The 23,601-nt window shown below is 46.4% G+C and overlaps 1 protein-coding gene across 2 annotated transcripts; it reads left to right on the top strand.

Annotated features, from left to right (window-relative positions):
* The first annotated feature begins 11,741 nt into the window (after positions 1-11,741).
* On the top strand, positions 11,742-14,599 carry LOC123133879 (uncharacterized). 2 transcript variants are annotated; one of them, XM_044553270.1, is made up of 7 exons: positions 11,742-11,842; positions 11,936-12,088; positions 12,199-12,298; positions 12,775-12,836; positions 12,914-12,973; positions 13,081-13,974; positions 14,067-14,599. In XM_044553270.1, the coding sequence occupies exons 5-7, from the start codon at positions 12,950-12,952 to the stop codon at positions 14,235-14,237; spliced, it is 1,089 nt and encodes a 362-aa protein (XP_044409205.1). In that variant the 5' UTR covers positions 11,742-11,842; positions 11,936-12,088; positions 12,199-12,298; positions 12,775-12,836; positions 12,914-12,949; the 3' UTR covers positions 14,238-14,599. The 2 variants fall into 2 exon arrangements, with proteins under 2 accessions (XP_044409205.1, XP_044409206.1); XM_044553271.1 differs by having other exon boundaries at positions 11,748-11,842.
* The last annotated feature ends 9,002 nt before the right edge of the window (positions 14,600-23,601 follow it).

Genomic DNA, 23,601 nt, shown 5'->3' with positions numbered 1-23,601 from the left:
TGGTGAAACGATGATACCATGCCAACTTTCAACCTTTTCAGAGTTCATTTGTAGTGCTTTTCAATATCAGGGTCATTTAGCTCAAAAAAATCAACATATATATATATGCATGAAAAGTAGAAAATGAAGGCAGAAAGGGTTGAAAGTTAATGAAATTGCTTTGAATGGTGCATACTGAATGCACAAAAAGTCTAGAGTTGTAATAAGTTTAAAAAAATGAAGTGGCTTTGTAACAGATGAGTTTTCGTCCGAAACCCTGATACTTCGAAAGAGATAGTCCAGATTGTACACGAAGTGCATCCAGTTTTTGCCGTAACCCTCTCAACTTTTTTGCACATGCTATGTGGGTGAAAGGATGATACCGTGCCAACTTTCAACCTTTTTAGAGTTCATTTGTAGTGATTTTCAATATCAGGGTCATTTAGCTCAAAAACGTAGTATATGCATTAAAAATAGAGAATGAAGGCAGAAAGGGTTGAAAGTTGATGAGGTGCCTTTGAATGGTGCATACTGAACGCACAAAAAGTCTGGAGTTGTAATAAGTTTCGAAAAATGAAGTGCCTTTGTAACAGATGAGTGTTCGTCTGAAACCCTGATACTTCAAAAGAGATTGTCCAGTTTGTACACGAAGTGCATCCAGTTTTTGTCGTAACCCTCTCAACTTTTTTGCACATGCTATGTGGGTGAAATGATGATTCCATGCCACCTTTCAACCTTTTCAGAGTTCATTTGTAGTGCTTTTCAATATGTCGGTCATTTAGCTCGAGAAAAATAGTATATGCATGAAAAATAGAAAATGAAGGAAGAAAGGGTTGAGAGTTGATGATGTGGCTTTCAATGGTCCATACTGAACGCACAAAAAGTCTGGAGTTGTAATAAGTTTTAAAAATGAAGTGGCTTTATAACAGATGAGTTTTCGTCTGAAACCCTGATACTTCGAAAGAGATTGTCCAGATTGTACATGAAGTAGATCCAGTTTTTGCCGTAACCCTCTCAACTTTTTGCACATGCTATGTGGCTGAAATGATGATACCATGCCAACTTTCAACCTTTTCACAGTTCATTTGTAGTGTTTTTCAATATCGAGGTCATTTAGCTCAAAAAAGTAGTATATGCATGAAAAATAGAAAATGAAGGCAGAAAGGGTTGAAAGTTGATGACGTGGCTTTGAATGGTGCATAATGAACGCACAAAAAGTCTGGACTTGTAATAAGTTTCATAAAATGAAGTGCCTTTGTAACAGATGAGTTTTCGTTCGAAACCCTGATACTTCGAAAGAGATTGTCCAGTTGTACACGAAGTGCATCCAGTTTTTGCCGTAACCCTCTCAACTTTTTTGCACATGCTATGTGGGTAAAATGATGATACCATGCCAACTTTCAACCTTTTCAGAGTTCATTTGTAGTGCTTTTCAGTATCCGGGTCATTTAGCTCAAAAAATCAGTATATATGCATGAAAAGTAGAAAATGAAGGCAGAAAGGGTTGAAAGTTGATGAATTGGCTTTGAATGGTGCATACTGAATGCACAAAAAGTCTGGAGTTGTAATAAGTTTAAAAAACAAAGTGGCTATGTAACAGATGAGTTTTCGTCCGAAACCCTGATACTTCGAAAGAGATTGTTCAGTTTATACACGAAGTGCATCCATTTTTTGCCTTAACCCTCTTAACTTTTTGGGACATGCTATGTGGGTGAAATGATGACACCATGCCAACTTTCAACCTTTTCAGAGTTCATTTGTAGTGCTTTTCATTATCAGGGTCATTTAGCTCAAAAAAATCAGTATATGCATGAAAAATAGAAAATGAAGGCAAAAAGGGTTGAAAGTTGATGACGTGGCTTTGAATGGTGCACACTGAACGCACAAAAATTCTGGAGTTGTAATAAGTTTTAAAAAATGAAGTGGCTTTGTAACAGATGAGATTTCGTCCGAAACCCTGATACTTCGAAAGAGATTGTCCAGTTTGTACACGATGTGCATCCAGTTTTTGCCGTAACCCTCTCAACTTTTTTGCACATGCTATGTGGGTAGAATGATGATACCCTGCCAACTTTCAACCTTTTCAGCGTTCATTTGTAGTGCTTTTCAGTATCAGGGTCATTTAGCTCAAAAAAGTAGTATATGCATGAAAAATAGAAAATGAAGGCAGAAAGGGTTGAAAGTTGATGAATTGGCTTTGAATGGTGCATACCGAACGCACAAAAAGTCTGGAGTTGTAATAAGTTTAAAAAATGAAGTGCCTTTGTAACAGATGATTTTTCGTCTGAAACCCTGATACTTCGAAAGAGATTGTCCAGTTTGTACATGAAGTGCATCCAGTTTTTGCCGTAACCCTCTCAATTTTTTTGCACATACTATGTGGGTGAAATGATGATACCATGCCAATTTTCAACCTTTACAGAGTTCATTTGTAGTGCTTTTCAATGTCTGGGTCAATTAGCTCAAGAAAAATAGTATATGCATGAAAGATAGAAAATGAAGGCAGAAAGGGTTGAAAATTGATGACGTGGCTTTGAGTGGTGCATACTGAACGCACAAAAAGTCTGGAGTTGTCATAAGTTTTAAAAATGAAGTGTCTTTGTAACAGATGAGTTTTTGTCCGAAACCCTGATACTTCGAAAGAGATTGTCCAGTTTCTACATGAAGTGCTTCCATTTTTTGCCGTAACCCTCTCAACTTTTTTGCACATGCTATGTGGGTGAAATGATGATACCATGCCAACTTCAACCTTTTCAGAGTTCATTTGTGGTGCTTTTCAATATCAGGGTCATTTAGCTCAAAAAATCGGTATATTCATCCAAAATAGAAAATGAAGGTAGAAAGGGTTGAAAGTTGATGATGTGGCTTTGAATGGTGCATACTAAACGCACAAAAAGTCTGGAGTTGTAATAAGTTTTAAAAATGAAGTGGCTTTGTAATAGATGAGTTTTCGTCTGAAACCCTGATACTTCGAAAGAGATTGTCCAGTTTGTACACGAAGTGCATCCAATTTTTGTCATAACCTTCTCAACTTTTTTGCACATGCTATGTGGGTGAAATAATGATACCATGCCAACTTTCAACCTTTTCAGAGTTCATTTGTAGTGCTTTTCAATATCAGGGTCATTTAGCTCAAAAAATCAGTATATGCATGAAAAATAGAAAATAAAGGCAGAAAGGGTTGAAAGTTGATGAAGTGGCTTTGAATGGTGCATATTGAACGCACAAAAAGTCTGGAGTTGTAATACGTTTAAAAAATGAAGTAGCTTTGTAACAGATGAGTTTTCGTCCGAAACCCTCATACTTCGAAAGAGATTGTCCAGTTTGTACACGAAGTGCATCCAGTTTTTTTCGTAACCCTCTCAACTTTTTTGCACATGTTATGTGGGTGAAATGATGACACCATGCCAACTTTCAACCTTTTCAGAGTTCATTGTAGTGCTTTTCAATATCAGGGTCATTTAGCACAAAAAAATCTGTATATGCATGAAAAATAGAAAATGAAGGCAGAAAGGGTTGAAAGTTGATGACGTGGCTTTGAATGGTGCATACTGAATGCACAAAAAGTTTGGAGTCGTAATAAGTTTAAAAAAATGAAGTGCCATTGTAACATATGAGTTTTCGTTCGAAACCCTAAAACTTGGAAAGAGATTGTCCAGTTTGTACACGAAGTGCATCCAGTTTTTGCCGTAACCCTCTCAACTTTTTTGCACATGCTATGTGGGTGAAATGATGATACCATGCCAACTTTCAACCTTTTCAGAGTTCATTTGTAATGCTTTTCAATATCAGGGTCATTTAGCTCAAAAAAATCAGTATATGCATGAAAAATAGAAAATGAAGGTAGAAAGGGTTGAAAGTTGATGACGTGGCTTTAAATGGTGTATACTGAACGCGCAAAAAGTCTGGAGTTGTAATTAATTGTAACAGATGAGTTTTCGTCCAAAACCCCGATACTTCGAAAGAGATTGTCCAGTTTGTACACGAAGTGCATCCAGTTTTTGCCGTAACCCTCTCAACTTTTTTGCACATGCTATGTGGGTGAAATGATGATACCATGCCAACTTTCAACCTCTTCAAAGTTCATTTGTAGTGTTTTTCAATATCAGGGTCATTTAGCTCAAAAAATCAGTATATGCATAAAAATAGAAAATGAAGGCAGAAAGGGTTGAAAGTTGATGACGTGGCTTTGAATGGTGCATACTAAATGCAGAAAAAGTCTGGAGTTATAATAAGTTTAAAAAAATGAAATGCCTTTGTAACAGATGAGTTTTCGTCCAAAACCCTGATACTTCAAAAGAGATTGTGTAAAATGTAAAAATATATATCAAAAATACATTGATCAGTAGCGCCTTTCAGCCAAAACGCGCTACTGCTATGTGTAAACATGTAAAAATATACATAAAAATACAATGATCATCAATGATCTTTTTGTGTAGAATCTGAATTGTCAATAGGAATCTTCACCGGTTAAGCGGCCACATATCCTACACATAGAGTTCAATGAAAACCAAGTGCTCGTGATAGTTTGAGAAGTAACATATTTGAGGTGGTAAAAACCTTGCTAGCGGAGCGAGGTGGGACTAAAAAACTGTTGCAAAAAGAATGAACTATAAAAATCTAGTACCGGTTGGTGGCATGAACCGGTACTATAGGTCATGATGGGGCCGCAGCCTGACACAAGCCTGCCACCACCTCTTTAGTACCGGTTCATGGCACGAACCGGTACTAAAGGTTCGCCATGAACCGGTACTAATGAAAGCCGCCCGCCTAGCCGTTGGAACTCGCACTAATGGTCACATTAGTGCCGGTTATATTACAAACCGGGACTAAAGAGTTAAACATAAGGTCGTTTTTCTACTAGTGGTGTCTGCATTGTATAATTTTGCGGCAAAAGTATAACCATGCTCGGTCCTCAAGTTAGCTCTCTTTACCTCCATAGTTTCCATAGTACTGAAACCAACCTTATCCAAGACATACATTCTTGCATGGCAGGGGATACGCTAGTAGAATAGTATAAAATTAAAATTATAAGTTGAAGCTAAAGAAGCAGAAGTCATGCTTAATTACGAAAAAGACTTGTCATTGTGATTTACTGCATCCACTTCGAAGGTCTCATCAGCTTGATGCTGAAGCGCCTACCACCAACTAGGTGAGGCATGTCGCACAGTCTGTGCTCGTCTTTGCAGTATTCACACATACCGTATTCCTTTTGGTCGTCAGACATTTCCTATGTTCATAGTTGAAACATTAATTAAAAATCGATCGAAGGCAACTACCAGGAAACTCAACACACAGATCACTATTACTCAATATGCAACGGGTTGACTTTAGGTCTGTCGAGTCTTCCTTCCTAAATTCTCATATGTGGTGGGCACTCCCTCTCTGATATTGCTACCATCGGTGATGGTCACTACTCCTCCTTTCCCTAGTGCATTACAAATATCTAACACAAGGAAAAGAAGGAGAAGCGACCCCCACGACAATAGTCGGCATTATTCTTCTCTCATATATGGTGGACACTCCCTCACCGATTTTTCGACCGTCGATGATGGTCGCTACTCCTTCTTCCCCTAGTGCATAACAAAGGTCTAGCACAAAGAGAAGAAGGAGAAGCAACCCCCACGACAACAGTCAGCATTCTTCTTCTCTCATATATGGTGGAGACTCTCCCTCACCGATTTTTTTATTGTCATGTATGGAGCCCCAACAGACCTAAAGTCAACTTGAAATGTCGTTTAATTCTCTTTCTAGCAAATCCGGGGCACTCGATATTTCCTACATATTCTAGCACAAGTCATGCTTAAATTCACGGAAAAATCCGGCATGACCTTTGCTAAAATAGGACATATCGAGAGCCTGAAATTTGCCGGAACGAAAATGAATCAACACTCCGGCAAAACATAGGTCACTCGGAAATGAATCAACACTTCGCACATGAGCATAAACTGGTGCTCATTGCATTTCAATGGTTCAATATGGACAAAAACGTTTCAATATATCTTATAATCCGAACATTTCAATATATCTTATAATCTGAACATTTCAATATATCTTATATTCCAAACATTTCATTTGGTTAAGAAGCATAACTAAATACCCTAGTTCTACTCTATTCAACACCGAGGAGTGGAGAAGGAGGAGGTGAACTTTTAGCTCACCTACTCGGGTGTAGAGAAAGTAGAGGTAGCTCGGATGACGATCACTCCAAGGAGACACGACTCTACAAAACCTGCATATTCCACCGAGTAAATTTTTAACTAGATCATCAAATCTCATATAGCATTCTTTGATGAAAAAGTGATAATGATATTAATTCAACTAGTTCTATTAATTCAACTAATTCAACTAAGCACTTACTAAAAATAAACTAGTTCTATTAATTTTCTTACTAAAAATAAACTAGGTCTATAGTAAAATTTTAATTAGATAATCAAATCTCATATACCTAAATTTTCTTACTAAAAATAAACTAGTTCTATTAATTCAACTAGTTCAACTAAGCACTTACTATAAATAAAAATAATTAATTTTCTTACTAATTCAACTAAGCACTTACTAATTCAACTAAGAACAGTAATAAAATTTTAACTAGTTGGGAGGGAGGAGGGAGGAGGGGGCGGGCCGGAGGAGGAGGGAGGAGGGGTGGGAGGAGGTAGGAGAGAGGAGGAGGGAGAGGAGGGAGGAGGGGCGGGCCGGAGGAGGGAGGAGGAAGGGGAGGAGGGAGGAGGGGCAGGCCGGAGGAGGAGGAGGAGGGGGAGGAGGGAGGAGAGAGGAGGAGAGAGAGGAGGGAGGAGGGGCGGGCCGGAGGAGGGAGGAGGAGGGGGAGGAGGGAGGAGGGGCAGGCCGGAGGAGGAGGAGGGGAGGAGGGAGGAGAGAGGAGGAGGGGGGGGAGGGATGCCGGCGGAGGGCTTGGCCGGAGGAGGAGGGAGGAGGGGGCGGTCGGAGGAGGAGGGAGGGGCATGGTAGGGAGGAGGGAGGAGAGAGGAGGAGGATGGTAGGAGGGACTACCTCAATGTAGGAGGAGTAGGAGCGGCGGCGGCAGCGGGCGATGACGGTGGTCGGGGAACGCTGGCGGACGACAGGGGGTGCCGGGGGGGGGGGGGAGTGAGAGTGGAGAGGGAGAGTGGGAGCGGCCGGTTGGGGGAGATAGGTCGCGTTTAGCAGTAGCGCATGTTAGGATAAAGCGCTACTACTAAACTCCATAACAGTAACGCTTTTAACTAGAAACGTGCTACTGCTATACCTAGCGCATTCAGCAAAACGCGCTACTGATAAGCTAAGGCTAAGCATGTAAAAAAATCAAAAATACATTGGTAATCATTGATCTTTTTGTGTAGATTGCGACCACAAATCCTACACATAGAGTTCAATGAAGATCAAGTGATTGTGATGGTTTGAGAAGTAACATATTTAAGGTGCTAAACACCCTGTTCACGGAGCTAGGTACACCCTGTTCACGGAGCTAGGTGAGACTAAACTTAGTTGCAACGAGTGGACTAAAGTTAGCAGCAGCGAGTGTTGGCGAAAAGCATTGCTGCTAAGTTTAATAGCAGCAGCGCGTTTACAAAACAAGCGTTACTACTATTCCTAGTCTGGCGGCTACGTTGTGGCAATATTAGTAGTAGCGCTGTTTTTTTCTAACGCGCTACTGCTACGTTGATATCAGTAGCGCGGTCTCTGCCCACGCGCTACTGCTAAGCAGCAGTATTGCCTTATTTTAGACCGCACTACTGATAAGATTCTGTGTATAAGGTTTTTACTAATAGTGATCGCGTTGTGGACATTATGATAAACCAGAAACCGAAGTGGGGAGGTTCAGAGCCTAGGCATATAGTACTTGGCCGGAGTAAGAAATTAAAGTCGGTCATCAGAAGCTTATGGACGATTGCTTTGGGGAAAATTCGGTGTTGGGGCATGGTTGGCTCTCCGGTGGGCATTAGAATACGGACCGCCATCCGGCCGGGGTCTGGAGCTTTTAGGGGAGCAATATGAAATAAAGCAGTACTAATTTCCTCACGAGAGGAAGGTTTGCATGGAGAAGCATTCATGCCTTCATCTACTCTTTTTTGCAAAAGTTAAGAAATATAAGATGGATCCAACGCAACATTATGTGTAAACAGAATCTTGAGAGAAAACACAGGCTATCTGATGAAGCTCCTGCTCTTTGTTAGCTACTATATGTGTCCATCTTTTTCTAAGTTTCTTTGATCTTTGTGAAGATTCCCGATGGAAATATGCAATGTTGGGTTAGGGGTTCATAGGGTTTACTTGCACGAACTCACAAAGCCGAATCCAAAGTCTCACCGTAGTCACATACCGTCACTGCACAATGTTGTCCAAAAACTTCCTACTCCTGGCCAACCAAATACTCCTACTCCGTAGCTCAGTAAATAGCAATTATGACCCATCCCTTTAATCTCCAGGCGGCGACAGGGACCCTACCCCCGCTCTCGTGCCACGCCGCCGGCGGCGGCCTTCTTCTTGCGCTTCGGCTGCTTAAGATCGTTGCGGCAGTTTCGGTCTTGATCTCCTCGACGGTGATGGTGAACAACGACGGTTGGAGTGTGGCGACAGGTCTATAGCCGTAGCAGCAGGTGGCGGCGCCGGCGGCCATCCTGCAGCCGCTCAACCTCCGGTTCAGCTTCGGATCGTGATGACGCTCCGGGTCTTGATCTACATCATGCGGACGCTTGGGGCGGCGACAATGGGATTGGTGGTGGTGGTCATCTCCGTTGGAGGTGGTCGGCCTTAGGCTAGGTGGTGAGATCTCGAGATCCGTCATCTAGTCCTAGCTGTGAGTCGGGGAGACATAGTTACCGGTGAAAACCGAGCCGGCGGCGGGCGATGGCGGCATTCTCCGTTACGTTGATGAAGGCATCATCGTGTAACTACTGACGACCCACTCATGCTGCTCCGGGGGAAACCCTAGGATCTGGTCTTTCAGATCAGACGATGGCGGCACTGCGGTGTCATTTCTCTCTTGGGAGCATCGTTCGTGGAGCAGCACTGAAAAATAGAGGAAGGAGATGGAGCGGCTTCGTCTTGTACGGAGCTTCAGTGAAGATGTCAAATCATGCCTGGCTGACAGGTCCTACGCTGTGTCATGCCTGTTCGACAGGTGCTACGTGCGACACATCTTCCAGAGACTCCAAGTTGTATTCGCTGGTGGTACTTGGCGGCATGGTACTGCGGTGTACCGGCGGCGACCGCAACGTGCTCAGAAGTCTGCACGTAGCTAGGGAGCTGGTGTCGTTGTGCGCGTGGTGGCGTTGACGGATGGCCGGACTGGTAAGGATGATGCGGATCTCTTTCCTGAAGATGAGTGCGATTCGATGATGATGGCAACTTCTAAAACGTGTGCATGTGGTGTACGCTTTAGGTTTGCTGCATCGGGTGTTGGTTCCGACACGTTATGCGGATGGATCGGCGACGACACCGGTTTTAGATATGAGGAGTGAGAGCACTCCATATTATTGAGTTTGTAGGTGCGAGTGGTGGCTTCAGGTGGCTTGATGTACGTTCTTGTGGTACCTTTGTTGAATAATTAATAAAGGGAGTTTAATCTAATTTTTCAAAAAAAAAAGTAAATAGCAATTATCACAAGCTTTCTCCTTTCACTGCTCATACTGAAGCTTCCAATAGTCCAAAATGAACTGATATGATCTGATATGCTAGTGAAATGAACTGACATATATATAATATGATATGCTCGTACTGAAGCTTCCACATTCTAAAACTATATACTCACGCAGATCGCCCATCATCACATTATGCACACATTGTTCTGACGAAAGCAGTCTGGTCCGTTTCAAAACAGTAAGCCACGGAGAGACGTTTCGTTTCCCCGTATTAATCGCCCACTTGTCGTCATCCAGATTCCCACCGCCATCCCCCCTTCTCCTTCCCATCTCCGCCTCACCAAACCAGCAAACAAACCACACCCTCCTCATCATCAACACCCCAGTCGCGATCTCCGATTTGGCAACACCTCGCCTCCTGTTTCCACCAAACCCTAAGCCTCCCAAGCTCCCGCCCTCTCCTGCTTGGCGGCATTTCCACGAACACATCGGGCGCCCCGTCTCCATACCTTCGCGCGCGCGGCAACTCGGCATTTCGCCTCCCCGCGCCCCCAACAATGGCTGACCGCGACGCATCCGAGGCCGCGGCTGTCCGCGACGAGGCCCTGGAGGCGCTAAAGCTCCACGACGCGGGCAACCACGCGGAGGCGCTGGCCCGCGCCGTGGAGCTCGCCGGCGCTCATCCAGGCTCCGCGCTCGCGCACAACCTCGCCGGGTATCTGCACAAGCGGGCGGGCCTCGCCGCATCGACCGGCCGCGCCCTCGGCGACGAGCAGGCCGCGTCCGAGCACTACTCCGCCTCGCTTGAGTCCTTCTCCGCCGCGGCGACTCTCGCTCCAAACTGCATCGTCACAGCATTGGCCCACGCGGAGGCGCTCGCCGCCTGCCATCGGCACGGCGACGCGCACAAGGAGCTCCTCCGCGCCCTCGCGATCACCGACGCCGACCACGACGACCCTGCTCTTCACAACGTGCGGGTTGACTCGTCCGACTTGCTGTGCCGCGACATGGAGAAGCCGAGGAAGAGGAAAGCCATTATGGACCGATTCGCCAAGATCATCTGCCAAGAGACTGTACCTAGAGAGGCCAAGGAGTTGCTGGATCCTGCAATTACTGCTGCTGCAACGCGAGAGAAGGCAAGGATCCTCTCCCACAGCTATCCTTACTCCGCGCGTGCCCAGCTCCTTGCTGCATACACCGATTTGGCGCAAGCTCGTGCCCTCCATCTGCCAACCTGCAAGAAGCAGCTCTTGCGTCGCACTCTCCGCATCATTAGTCCTGCCGCAGCAAAGTTTGATTCCTCACTCGTCATCGCTTTGTTCCGCGCCAAGCTCTTGTTCGCTTTGGATGAATTTGATGCTGCTGAGAGCGAGTGCCTCCGAGCACTTCGCATTGCTACCCCAGATGACCCCAGTCACGAAGCCATCCCTCCTCTTTCTGTCTCTGGGGAAGATTACGCTTCCAGAGTACTATCTATGAAGAAGCAGCTGCATGTCTTACGTAAGCAGATCACAGTGGGGGCTGCAACCTACTGGTGCTCTATGACAAACACGCAGCAGCAGGACTGCATCAGATCGCTGAGGGTTGACGAGTTGCTCGCACATTATCAGAGGATCGACAAGTCTGCCGCAAATACCATAACTGATGTGCAACGCCTTGTTAAGAAGCACAATGTTTGGAGGTTCTGGACGTGCCCTCATTCGAGTTGTAATGCCAAGAAGTTTCTGAACCCCCACTCACTTTGGCAACATATGTGCAACAAACACCGAGACGATAACTGGGAGAAACTTCAGGCAATGTTAGGAACCGCACTTCGTGCATATTCATTGAAGGAGGATCACTTGCTGAATGGGGTAACTCTCAGTGAGGATTCACTCCATCAGCATGACGTTTTCCGCTTACCAAGGATGGAGTATGTGTTTGAATCCTTGCTATGTTGGCCATCTGTTGGAATTGAAGCAGAGTCGGTTGCCGGAATGCAACGGAGGAAATGCAGCGAAGCTTTGCAGATCCTGGAGGCCATGAAAGAGAAACTGAAGATGCTGCCGGAAGAGTCATCTAGCACTGAGGTCTTGCACTTGACACTCGATTCAGTTTAGCATGTGTTCCTTACCTGACTGTCTGCCTATAATAATGTTTTATCATACTAATTACTGATTTGGTTGATCATGCAGTTTGGAGACTGTTGCTTGGAAATACAAGCGATGCTGCTTAAGTTTGTTGAAGTTTCAGTTATGGATTATCGTCAAGTCATACTTCCCCTTGCAGGATCATTTCGATGGGTTGGTTTAAATCTGGAATGCTTGGCTCCTCTAGTTATACCATCTGTTTACTCCACTACTTATATGTGTGCTAATTGAAAACCTTCTTTGCAGAGAGATATTAAAAGAGATATTGCTCATGCTGTGAATGACCCTGGAAAGACAATTGGTGATGCAAAGATTGATGCTGTTTTCAGCTCAATTTACTCCCAAGCAAAGCATATGGACCATCAAAACGGTGACAACAGACAGATAAGGAACCTGGAGGTATTTTGTGTGCCATTGATTTTTATTTTTCGGTTCCTTGACACTAATCTTACTTTTAATTCCTAAAATTGTTAATGTGTGGGGCACTAACAAGGCCAAATTTCTTACAGACATTAAACAAAGAGGAAGAGATGCTCAAGGCTGACACATGTGAAGATGAGATGAACGAAACTGCAGGATTGGCAGATGCGGCGCTATCAGATAAAAGAGGTAACTGCAATTCTTTTACCAGCACAAGGCCACAAGTGACCATCCTTTGTTGTTTCTACTGAGACAAGATGTCATAATTACATTACAAGTTTTTAACGTCGATCCATCTTAATAAATACTGCTTCCCACTTATTAAGCTATGTTACGTAGTTTTAATTAAATGGGAACAAAATTATGCTACTGTTGCTCTCTCAGAGTAGAATGGTGATAAATATCTTGATAGATTGCTGTTCAGAGTAGAATTGCTCAAAAACTGATAGATTGCAGTTTCGATGTCCTTTATCTGCCAATATATTTGAATCTCAAGTCTTAACTAAAAGTTTGTGATACGACTTAGTAGTATCCTCAAAATTACTTTAAAAACACGTCAGAACAAAGATGTTCCATGATCTATTGCTGGATTCACAACATTTTTGCTTTCAGTAACTTAAACCAAAATATTCATTGTGTTGCCTGTTTTTGCTACTATTGTGCAGTTTTGAGCTGGATTGGCTGCAGCAAAAGCCAGGATACTAACTCTGAAGTGATGGATGGCGAGGTAAATTCATTACTTCTTCTATTAGTAGTAAAGAAAATGGACAGCCAGTTTTAATTTCCTAAGGTATTTTTCTGCAGGAACGTATATCATATGAATGAGTCCTTGATCCACTTATGTTTGGAGGGTCACAAGTTTATGTGAGAATCTAGAATACCTCCTACTCTCTGTTTATATTCTTGCTAATCTCTGCGTACAAAGTTCTTAGCTATGTCTTTTCCTTTGGTACTTTTGATTTTCCTTGCAGAATACATGCACCTGGAGTGTTAATGGTCCAGGGAACTTGATTTGTGAAAGCTACAAACAATGCATGGGCAATATGTTGATGTGGAATTTCCTAAAAGGAAAACAGCTTGACGTAAGCAAATTATTGGGTGAAGATTGTTTCCTGTCCACAACAGCAGTTGAGGGAACCTTTTATCTCACCATGGAGTACTATGATGCTGAGGATGACGAAAACTACAGGGTGACAGTGCCCATTGATGGCAGGGAGGGTTGGACCTATGGTATCATAAATGATCATGGTCGATTTGAGTACCATCATGCTTATATGCGATACATGACAGAAGAAAATGAGATGATGTTGGATTTCCCTGGAAACTATGCGAACTTGGCACCAGATGGTCACACCAAGATGCAACTTGGCGTACGTTCCATTCAGTGGGCTATCAAAGTTGCCGCAAAGCATACAGCAGAAATGCCTACCACACTGGAATTTCAAACAGCGTGTGGGATAATTGTCAATTATGCCTGTGAAGGGTATAAGCAGAATCCATCAATGAAATTGAATTGTGATTCACTCATATCAGAGGGCAATACCTACATGGATTGGTTGGTATCGAAAAAGAATAAGAGGTGGATGAAGTTCAGTGAAGGCAGTCTTCACTGCTTCTTGATGAGGCTCAGATATCCTGCTGACTTATGTGAGGCGAAATTTCCTCCAACAGAGGATGTTGTAACTGCTGAGGATGCTATGAGATGCCTCTTGATTTATCCTTATAACGACATCCCAAGGCCACAGTGGGAGACGCGCACAAGAACTTGGAAGTGTTTCCCACTGGATAGAGGCGCGGAAGAAGCCGGTGGCCAACCACATCACCTGAGCAGCATCTTCGGAGAAAGATGGCAGTATAATAAGCAGGTTCGATGCTAGTTTACTTCGCTTTAAAGTTCACCGATATGCTAGTATTTGTAGCCATAACATAGCCACATAATCCTAATTCTTGTATGCAGCTGCTACGTGATATTCCGAGCCAGAACTTCATTGATGTGGATGCCGCTGTTCAAAATATCCAGGGATTCAAAATAAGGAGGGCCTCACCGACACCAAGTAGACCATTCTCAGCAACTACAATGAAGAAATGTCTTCATCGTCTTCCGTCAGTTATCAACAAACTGAGATGAAGTCGTCTTCCAGCTTGGGTGGGGGTGAAGATCACCAGAGGAACCGATGACAAGCTCTGGAGCAAGACACAGTGGGGAACTGGCTTAACAGAGAAGCCAGTTTCCATCTTGGAGGCGGCAAAGGTGCTCTCCCCTGGTGTGGCATATGATGCTTAGTTTCATAGAAAATTGCTTAAAGTGTAATATGTCAAAGTAATTGTAATAAAAATTTAGCAGCGCAGTGCTGGAACTTCTTTTGCTTTTTGCTCTTTTATTAGTATATGTTCTGTAGCTTTGGTTGGGTGGTCTATCCCAGCTGCAAAATGTAATAAGGTGACTTGTGGACCTGTTTGTTCAGGCTTCTTTCTATGAAATGGAGCTGGAGAGCGCTCCCTGTTTTTCTAACAAAATGTGATAAAGGTTCCTGCAGAAAAATAAACGCACAGTGTATACCTCAAGGATCCTGCCATTTGCATGCATCCTAGTCTAGTTTGTCTATGTTACTTTCATCGTATTAGTGTACTTGGTCCTTCTGCTTTTCAGTCTGAGCTTAGCTTCATCTTTGGCTCATGTTAGTGTGTTGTTGCCAGTGTGGCTCCTGTATCTGCAGTTTGTCATGTTACTTTCGAGGGTCCATCGGTCAGCAACAACGTCTGCTTTGGTCTTTATGGAAATGGATCAGACTGCTGCTATCATCGATGGACCCTGGATCATTCTAGGGGATTTTAATATGTACAGGTTCGAGCATGAGAAATCTCGAGGGAGAAAAAATTGGGCTGTAATGGACAGTTTTAACAGTTGGATCAGAGAAAATGCCTTGGATGATATTGACATCACCAACCGGAGCTTTACATGGTCAAATAAAAGAAGGAAACCGCCTCTCGCTAAGCTGGATCGAGTGCTGGTTAATGCTGAATGGAGCCTGGGTTTCTTGAACACCACTGCTGCGGTTTTTACTGCCACCACGTCTGATCATGTAACTATCTGTGTGGATTTCAATAAGGACCCACCCAAGTGTAAGTTCTTCATGTTTGAGAACCACTGGTTAGAAATCCCAGATGTACTTGATTTAGTTGTTAACCTATGGAAAAAGGGAACTAGACCCTTTTCTTCTGCATCATCGCTGTTCAGCTTCAAACTGAGAAGGCTTAGAGCAGCCGTTAAAAAGTGGGACAGGTCTAGATCACCTCTCTTGTCAGTCATTGATAATTGCAAGCATGTTATTCAGTATCCGGACGCGGTCGAAGAAAAACGAAGCCTGTCCAAGCTGGAGTTTTCCCTGAGAAAGCATGCAAATATTAAGGCCCAGCAAGTTATTTTGTGGAAAACAAGTGTTTGGAGGCGCCGGGCAAAAATACCGGACTGTAAGTCTGTAACCTAGGGGATGAAAATACAAGGTTCTTCCACGCTGCTGCAAATTGTCACCATAGGAAAAAACAGCATCAGAGTACTGACAAAGGATGGTATTGAATTTTATGGGGATCAGGACAAGTTGGCAATCGCCACTGATTTTTTTCACTACTATTTTCGGTCAGCCCTCCATGTCTTTACCTACACTGGATATCTCTCTGCTTTACGATCAAACAGACTTGAGCATTTTGGAGGAGCCTTTCTCTTGGGGCGAAACTGCTGCCATAATTCACAAATCTCCTAATAACTGTAGTCCTGGGCCTGATGGATACACTAATGAATTCTATAAGGTGTTCAAGGATGTTCTGAAGGAAGATCTGATGCGTTTTTATCAATTCTGCCAACATTGTTCTTATCCCTAAGGAGGAGGCCCCAATGGACATCAGGGACTTTAGGCCCATCTGCCTCGTGCACAGCCTGCCCAAGCTCGTTACTAAAGTGCTGGCAATGCAGCTACAGCGCAGAATTCCAACACTGGTCCACCCGCTACAGTCAGGCTTCCTGCCTGGAGGTTGCATCATTGAGAATTTTGCCCTCGCTGCTGAACTTGTGCAGCAGGCCAAGAAGAGGAAAAAACCAATGATTGTCTTGAAGCTGGATTTCCAAAAGGCCTTCGATAGTGTAAGTTGGGATGCCTTGTTTAAAATCCTCGTGCTAGGGTTTTGGGGAACGATGGGTACGATGGATTCATGATCTTCTGAACTCTAGTTCCTCTAGAATTATGATCAACGGGATGCTCGGGGAGACCATTTCGTCCAAGAGTGACTTGAAGCAAGGGGACGCTCTGAAGCACCCCCTTGGAGTTGATGGTTTCTTCCCGGTATTACAATATGCAGACGATACGCTCTTGCTGTTACAGGGAGATGTTCAACAAGCCCAGGTCATTAAAAGGGTGCTTCATGTCTTCTCAGGCTTCACGGGCCTCCGAATTAATTTTAGCAAGAGTACCTTTGTTCCTATATGCATGGATCAAGCTACTTGCTAGGAAGTTGCTGCTATTTTTCAGTGCCCTGTTTCCTTTTTTCAGTGTATCTATCTTGGCCTCCCGCTCTCCACTCTCAAAATTACTCATGGTCTCCTACTGCCAGTTATCAGCAAGGTGGATAAACGGTTATCTGGAAGGCTTGCAACCTTCCTCTCCTGGGGGCGGCTTACTTTGATTAACGCTGTGCTTGCGGCCATATTGTGCCACGTGGCGCCCACTGCAGAAAGAAAACATATAATATCTATGTCGACGGCCTGCCGTCGGGGCCGTCGGTATAGATTTGACGGCGTCACCCTGCCGTCTGAGTCCGGGTCGGCAGGCCCACATATGTGTCGACGACGGCCTATATATAATGACGGCTGCCGTCGGTATAGACGGAGATATGCCGGCCGACCTATCCTACGGCTGCCGTCGGCATAGACAGAGATATACCGGCCGTCGGCATAGGAAAAGCCGTCGGCATTGGCTGTTATTCCGGTAGTGAGCTACATCATGGCATGCTTCCTGTGGCCTTGTTAGATTATGTATAGCTTCTTTACCTATGTACGTATATGGTACATATTGTAACACAACCATTATATATAATGAGATAAGCCACCCCTAGAGGGTTGTGCTGGTTCCCCAAAACTTATTGTCTTACATGGTATCACGCTAGGTTACGATCGCTTCCGCTTCTAAACCCTAATACCCGCACCGCCGCCGCAGCCGCCGCCGCCTTCACCGCCGCCGCCGCGCCACCGATCGCGCCGCCGCCATGTCGAGCGCCGCCACCACCGGTTCCACTGCTGCGGGCTTCCTCCCGGCCTCTCTTGCGGCTCTGCTCAACCTCCCGCTCGATGTCGTCTCTGTTCCGGCTCCGATCGGGACAAGGAGCATCGGCTCCGTCTTCTCCACGCCGCCGGCGCCCTCGCTTGGGCGTGACCTCGTGGTCCACACCGCGGCGCCGCCGTCCGCTGCGGACTCCGCAGGCGTCGTCCCGCCGCTCCTGCCGCAAGCGGATCACACTGCCCCGCTGGCGGGGTTGGCGGCGCCCGCCCCGGCCGCGGGCCTTGCGGCGTCCGCACCGGCCGCGAGCTTTGCGGCTCCCGCCCTGGCTGCGGTCCCGCCTCTTCCCGCATCGGCTTCGGTGCCTCCGGCTGCCTCCATGGTGTTTGCACCCCAGGCAGCCTCCTCGATGGGATTGTCTTCGCCGCCGCCGTTTCACTTCGGTCATCTCATCACCATCAAGCTCTCCGCCGACAACTACATCTTCTGGCGTGCGCAGGTTCTCCCGCTCTTGGGGAGTCACTACCTGCTAGGCTACGTCGATGGATCGCTTCCCTGCCCACCCGCGCTGGTAGACAGCGTGCACGGTCCGGTCTACAATCCGGCCCATCGCGTCTGGACGGGGCAGGACCAGGCGAACCTCTCCTCCATCCAGGGGTCGCTCTCGCCGGCAGTTGCCGGCCTTGTTGTCTTCGCGAAGACGTCTCATGAGGCCTGGACCATCCTTGAGCGCACCTTTGCAGCGTAGTCCCAGGCTCGTGTCTCTGCACTCCGTCGTCAGCTTGGAGAGTGTCAGAAGCTTGACTCCACTGCCACTGAGTTCTACAACAAGGTCAAGGGCCTCGCCGACACATTGGCCTCCATTGGACAGCCCCTCACCGACTCCGAGTTCAACTCGTTTATTGTCAATGGTCTTGATGAGGAGTATGATGCCTTAGTCGAGATCATCAACGAGCGGGGCAACTCGACACCCATGCTGGCACACGAGGTTTTCTCTCGGCTCCTTCTCACTGAGCAACGGGTCGAGACTCGCCGCACCAGGGGCACTGGCTCCCTCTCGGCCAACGCCGCCACCAAGGGTGGCCGCTCTTCTTCATCACCCCGGTCTCCCTTGGGGCTGCCACCGTCGCCCGCCTCGGCCCCCCCACCTACTGCGACCTTACCGGGGGCTGGCGGTCCACGTGTGTGTCAGCTTTGTGGCCGCGATGGGCACTGGGCCTCCAAGTATCATAAGCGCTTCCAGCGAAGCTTCCTTGGTCTTGGCAATGACGGCAAAGATACACGCAACAATGCCCGTCAGGTCGCCATGGCTGATCGTCCCGCGCCGCAGAAGCAACAGGGACACACTCAGTCCTACTCCATCGATCCACACTGGTACATGGACTCTGGGGCGACAGAGCATCTAACCAGCGAGATGGGGAAGCTTCACACTCGTGAACCCTATCATGGCTCCGACAAGATCCACACCGCCAATGGAGCAGGTATGCACATCTCTCATATTGGTCAAGCATCTCTTCTCACTAGACATGCCAATAGGAGTCTTCAGCTTCGCAATGTTCTTCGAGTTCCATCTGTGACCCGTAATCTTCTTTCAGTTCCTAAACTCACACGTGATAATAATGTGCTTTGTGAATTTCACCCTTTTGATCTTTTTATTAAGGATCGGGGCACGAGGGACATTCTTCTTAGTGGGCGGTTGTGCCAGGGCCTCTACCGTCTGGAGCATCCTGGTGTCGCTCGTGTTTTCAGTGGAGTTCGGGTCTCTCCGTCACAGTGGCATGCTCGTCTTGGTCACCCGGCCACACCTATTGTCCGTCATATTTTGCGTCGTCATGAGCTTCCTAGTTTGTCTAGTCATAAAGATGTAGCAGTGTGTGATGCTTGTCAGCAGGGGAAGAGTCATCAACTTCCTTTTTCGGAGTCCAGTCGTGAGGTGAAACATCCTTTAGAACTTGTGTTTTTAGATGTATGGGGTCCTGCTCAGACTTCTGACAGTGGTCATAATTACTATATCAGTTTCGTTGATGCTTATAGTCGCTTTACCTGGCTTTACCTTATTAAACGCAAATCTGATGTGTGTGATATTTTTGTTCAGTTTTAAAAATATGTTCAACGTCTTCTCAAGCACAAAATTGTTCATGTCCAGTCAGACTGGGGGGGCGAGTATCGCAACCTCAACTCTTTCTTTCAGTCGCTTGGGATAGCTCATCGTTTAGCATGTCCACATACACATCAGCAGGATGGTTCAGTCGAACGTAAGCATCGTCATATTGTTGAAGCTGGTCTTACTCTTTTGGCCCATGCATCTGTTCCGTTTCGGTTTTGGAGTGATGCTTTCACCACTGCATGCTTTCTCATCAACCGTACTCCTACTCGTGTTTTAAACATGAAGACTCCCATTGAGGTTCTCCTTAATGAACAACCTGATTATACCTTTCTCAAGGTATTTGGGTGTGCTTGCTGGCCGCATCTTCGTCCATATAACAAGCGCAAGCTTGAGTTTCGTTCTAAGAAGTGTGTTTTTCTTGGCTATAGCTCTCTTCATAAAGGTTACAAATGTCTTCATGTTCCCACTAATCGTGTCTATATATCTCGGGACGTCGTGTTTGATGAGTATGTTTTTCCCTTTGCCAACCTTCCTGTGTCCACTGTCGAACCACCATCCCTGCATTCATCCTCTGTTGCTTCTGACCAATTTGATGATGTTGCATACTCTCCTTTGCTGTTACCTAACCATGGTGCAGGAACCGGACGTGGAGCTCGTTTGGAGCTGTTGGAGGATTCACCATCATCATCGTCGTCTTCTGGTGGGCACGTCGATCGCCCTATGTTGCATGGCATCGATTCGCGTGCCCATGCATGGTCACCCAACGAGCCCGTCGCGCCGAGCATCTCCACTGCTCGGTCCGTTTCGCCAGCGGCCGCCGAGTCGCCCGCGGCTCGGCCCGTCACGCCGTCTTCGCCTGCGGCTCGGCCCGTCACGCCGTCTTCGCCCGCGGCTCAGGTCCTCACGTCGCCTTCATCAGCGGATCGGCCCGCGACACCGGCCGCGCCACGCCCACTATGCCGAGCTCGCCATCGGCCCGGTCTGTGATGCCGGAGTCGCCAGCTGCTTCGTCTGCTCTGCCGGTTTCGCCGGTGGGTCGGCCTTCTTCGCCAACCGAGTCCGAGGCTACCGTGACTGGCTCCTCGTCACCGGCTGACTCGTCAACGTCGCCGTCCTCCAGCCCGTTGCAGGCTGCTCCGTCGACCTCGGTGGTTCCTGTGTCCCGACCACATACACGCAGTCGCAGTGGCATTTTCAAACCTAAGGAACGTAAGGATGGTACGGTTGCTTGGTTGGCTGCTTGTTTGGCTGCTGCTGTTGCGGATCCATCTTCTGAGCCTCGCTCATATCAGGCTGCCCTGCGCATTCCACATTGGCGAGAGGCTATGGAGCAGGAGTTTCATGCTCTTCTTCGTAACAAGACATGGACTCTCGTTCCTCCACCACCACGGGTAAATGTTATTGACTCAAAATGGGTATTCAAAGTGAAGAAGCATTCGGATGGATCTATTGAGCGTTACAAAGCGCGACTTGTTGCTCGCGGTTTTCGGCAGCGTCATGGTCTTGACTATGAGGACACCTTCAGTCCTGTCGTCAAGCCTACCACTATTCGGCTTCTTCTCTCCATTGCTGTTTCTCGTGGTTGGTCACTTCGTCAACTTGATGTGCAGAATGCTTTTCTACATGGATTTTTGGAGGAAGAGGTTTATATGAAACAGCCGCCTGGTTTCTCTGATCCTGATCGTCCTGACTATATCTGTCGTCTTTCCAAAGCACTATATGGTTTGAAGCAAGCTCCTCGTGCCTGGCATGCCCGCCTTGCCTCTGCCCTTCGTGCTCATGGGTTTGTGCCGTCTACTGCTGACACTTCGTTATTTCTTCTACAGAAGCCAGAAGTCACTATGTATCTTTTGGTATATGTCGATGATATTATCCTTGTCAGCTCTTCTCAGTATGCTGCTGATGCTCTTGTCTGCTCTCTTGGTGCTGATTTTGCGGTCAAAGATCTTGGGAAGCTTCACTACTTTCTTGGAGTTGAGGTCACTTCTCGTGCTACTGGTCTTGTCCTTACGCAGAAGAAGTACTCCTTGGAGTTGTTACAGAGAGCTGGCATGCTGAAGTGCAAACCGACCACCACACCCATGTCGTCTACTGACAAGATAACAGCTGTTGATGGTGAGCTTTTGTCTCCTGCGGATGCCACAGAGTACAGGAGCATTGTTGGTGGACTTCAGTACTTGACGATCACGAGACCAGATATCTCTTATGCTGTTAACAGGGTTTGTCAGTATCTTCAGGCTCCCAGAGATACTCATTGGGCTGCTGTTAAACGCATTCTTCGTTATGTTCAGTTCACCCTGACATTTGGTATGCATATTCGGCCGACTTCCTCTCGGGTCCTTTCGGCCTTCTCTGATGCAGATTGGGCTGGTAGCCCAGATGACAGGCGATCCACGGGGGGTTATGCAGTATTCTTTGGCTCTAATTTGATCGCCTGGAGTGCTCGGAAACAGGCTACTGTGTCACGTAGCAGTACTGAAGCTGAGTATAAGGCTGTGGCTAATGCTACTGCAGAGATTATTTGGGTGCAGTCTTTGCTTCAGGAGTTGGGTTTGTCTCAACCACAACCTCCTACTCTTTGGTGTGATAACATCGGTGCTACATACCTTTCTGCAAATCCAGTATTTCATGCCCGAATGAAACACATTGAAGTTGACTATCACTTTGTACGGGAACGTGTATCACAGAAGCAACTCCAGATCAAGTTTATCTCATCTAAGGATCAACTTGCAGACATCTTCACTAAGCCTTTACCGCTGCCACAGTTTAAGGCTTGTAGGCGCAATCTTACCCTTCTCAGTTCTTTAGAAAGTGGCTAAGATTGAGGGAGGGTGTTAGACTATGTATAGCTTCTTTACCTATGTACGTATATGGTACATATTGTAACACAACCATTATATATAATGAGATAAGCCACCCCTAGAGGGTTGTGCTGGTTCCCCAAAACTTATTGTCTTACAGGCCTAAACAGTCCTTAGAGAAGCTTGTGAAAATTCTGAGGGGTTTTCTTTGGCAAGGCAAGAATTCTGCAAAAGGGGGACAGTGTCTCGTTGCTTGGGATGTTGTCACATTGCCTCAGATGAACGGTGGGCTTGGAATCAGAGATGTTCGTGCTCACAATATGGCGATGATTTGCAAGTTTATGGCTAGGATCTTGCAGCATAGCAATGCCCCGTGCTACACTTGGTTTAAATCCGCTCAGTGCCGGCAGATTATTTCCTTGGACAAACATTGCAGTGACACTGCTATTTGGAGTTGTTTCAAGTCGTCACTTCATTTGGTTTTCGAAATCCACCAAGTGTGACCTTGGGGATGGCTCAAGGATTTCTTTCTGGTTTGACCACTGGCTGAGTTGTGGCCGGCTTATGCTGTCATTCCCGACGCACTTCTCCTTCTCATCATCCAAATACTGCACTGTCGCTTCTCAGTTCAGGGATGGTCAATGGATTATTCAGCTGCACCCCAATTTGTCTGCCACGGCTACCCAGGCCCAGGAGCTTGGGATACTTACCGGTCTCCTTGACAGTGCACAACCTGATAGTACTAAAACGGATGCGAGACGCCCTGCTGCTTTTCCAATGAGAAGTTGTCTACTGCTTTTTTCTACAAGCTTCTCTCCCTCCTTCAGAGGAGTGCTATGTCCGGTGGCTCCACATGTTTGGGACAAGCTTATCCCACACAAGCACAGGATTTTCTTATGGATTGCTCTCAAGGATAACCAGAGACAATATGTTGAAGAAAGGGTGGAAGAAAGTTGTGCAACATAATGGGTGTGATCGGGTGGAAGAAAGTTGTGCAACATAATGGGTGTGATCGGGTGGAATATGTGGGAAATTGTGTGGCGTGGACGCTAGTGACGACGCGGACGCTGTTGACCGGAGTTGTTACCGATGTGTTCCTGTAGACATAGTCGTGTGGTTGATGTCGAGGTCGCCGATCGTGATGTAGCCGTAGTCGAAGTAGTCGTGATCGGTGCAGAATTCATCATAGTTGGCGTAACCGCAATCCCTGGAGGTGCAACAAAATGCGCGTTGTGTATGACGGAGGTGCAATCATGTAGCCGATGTTTTTGCACCTGGAGAGGTGCCATCGGGGGCGACGTATTGCACCTTGAGAGG

The sequence above is a fragment of the Triticum aestivum genome, chromosome 6B, assembly GCF_018294505.1.
Source record: "Triticum aestivum cultivar Chinese Spring chromosome 6B, IWGSC CS RefSeq v2.1, whole genome shotgun sequence".
NCBI lineage: Eukaryota > Viridiplantae > Streptophyta > Magnoliopsida > Poales > Poaceae > Triticum > Triticum aestivum.
Note: the sequence above shows the minus strand (reverse complement) of the source record. Positions and strands in the feature narration are given on the sequence as shown.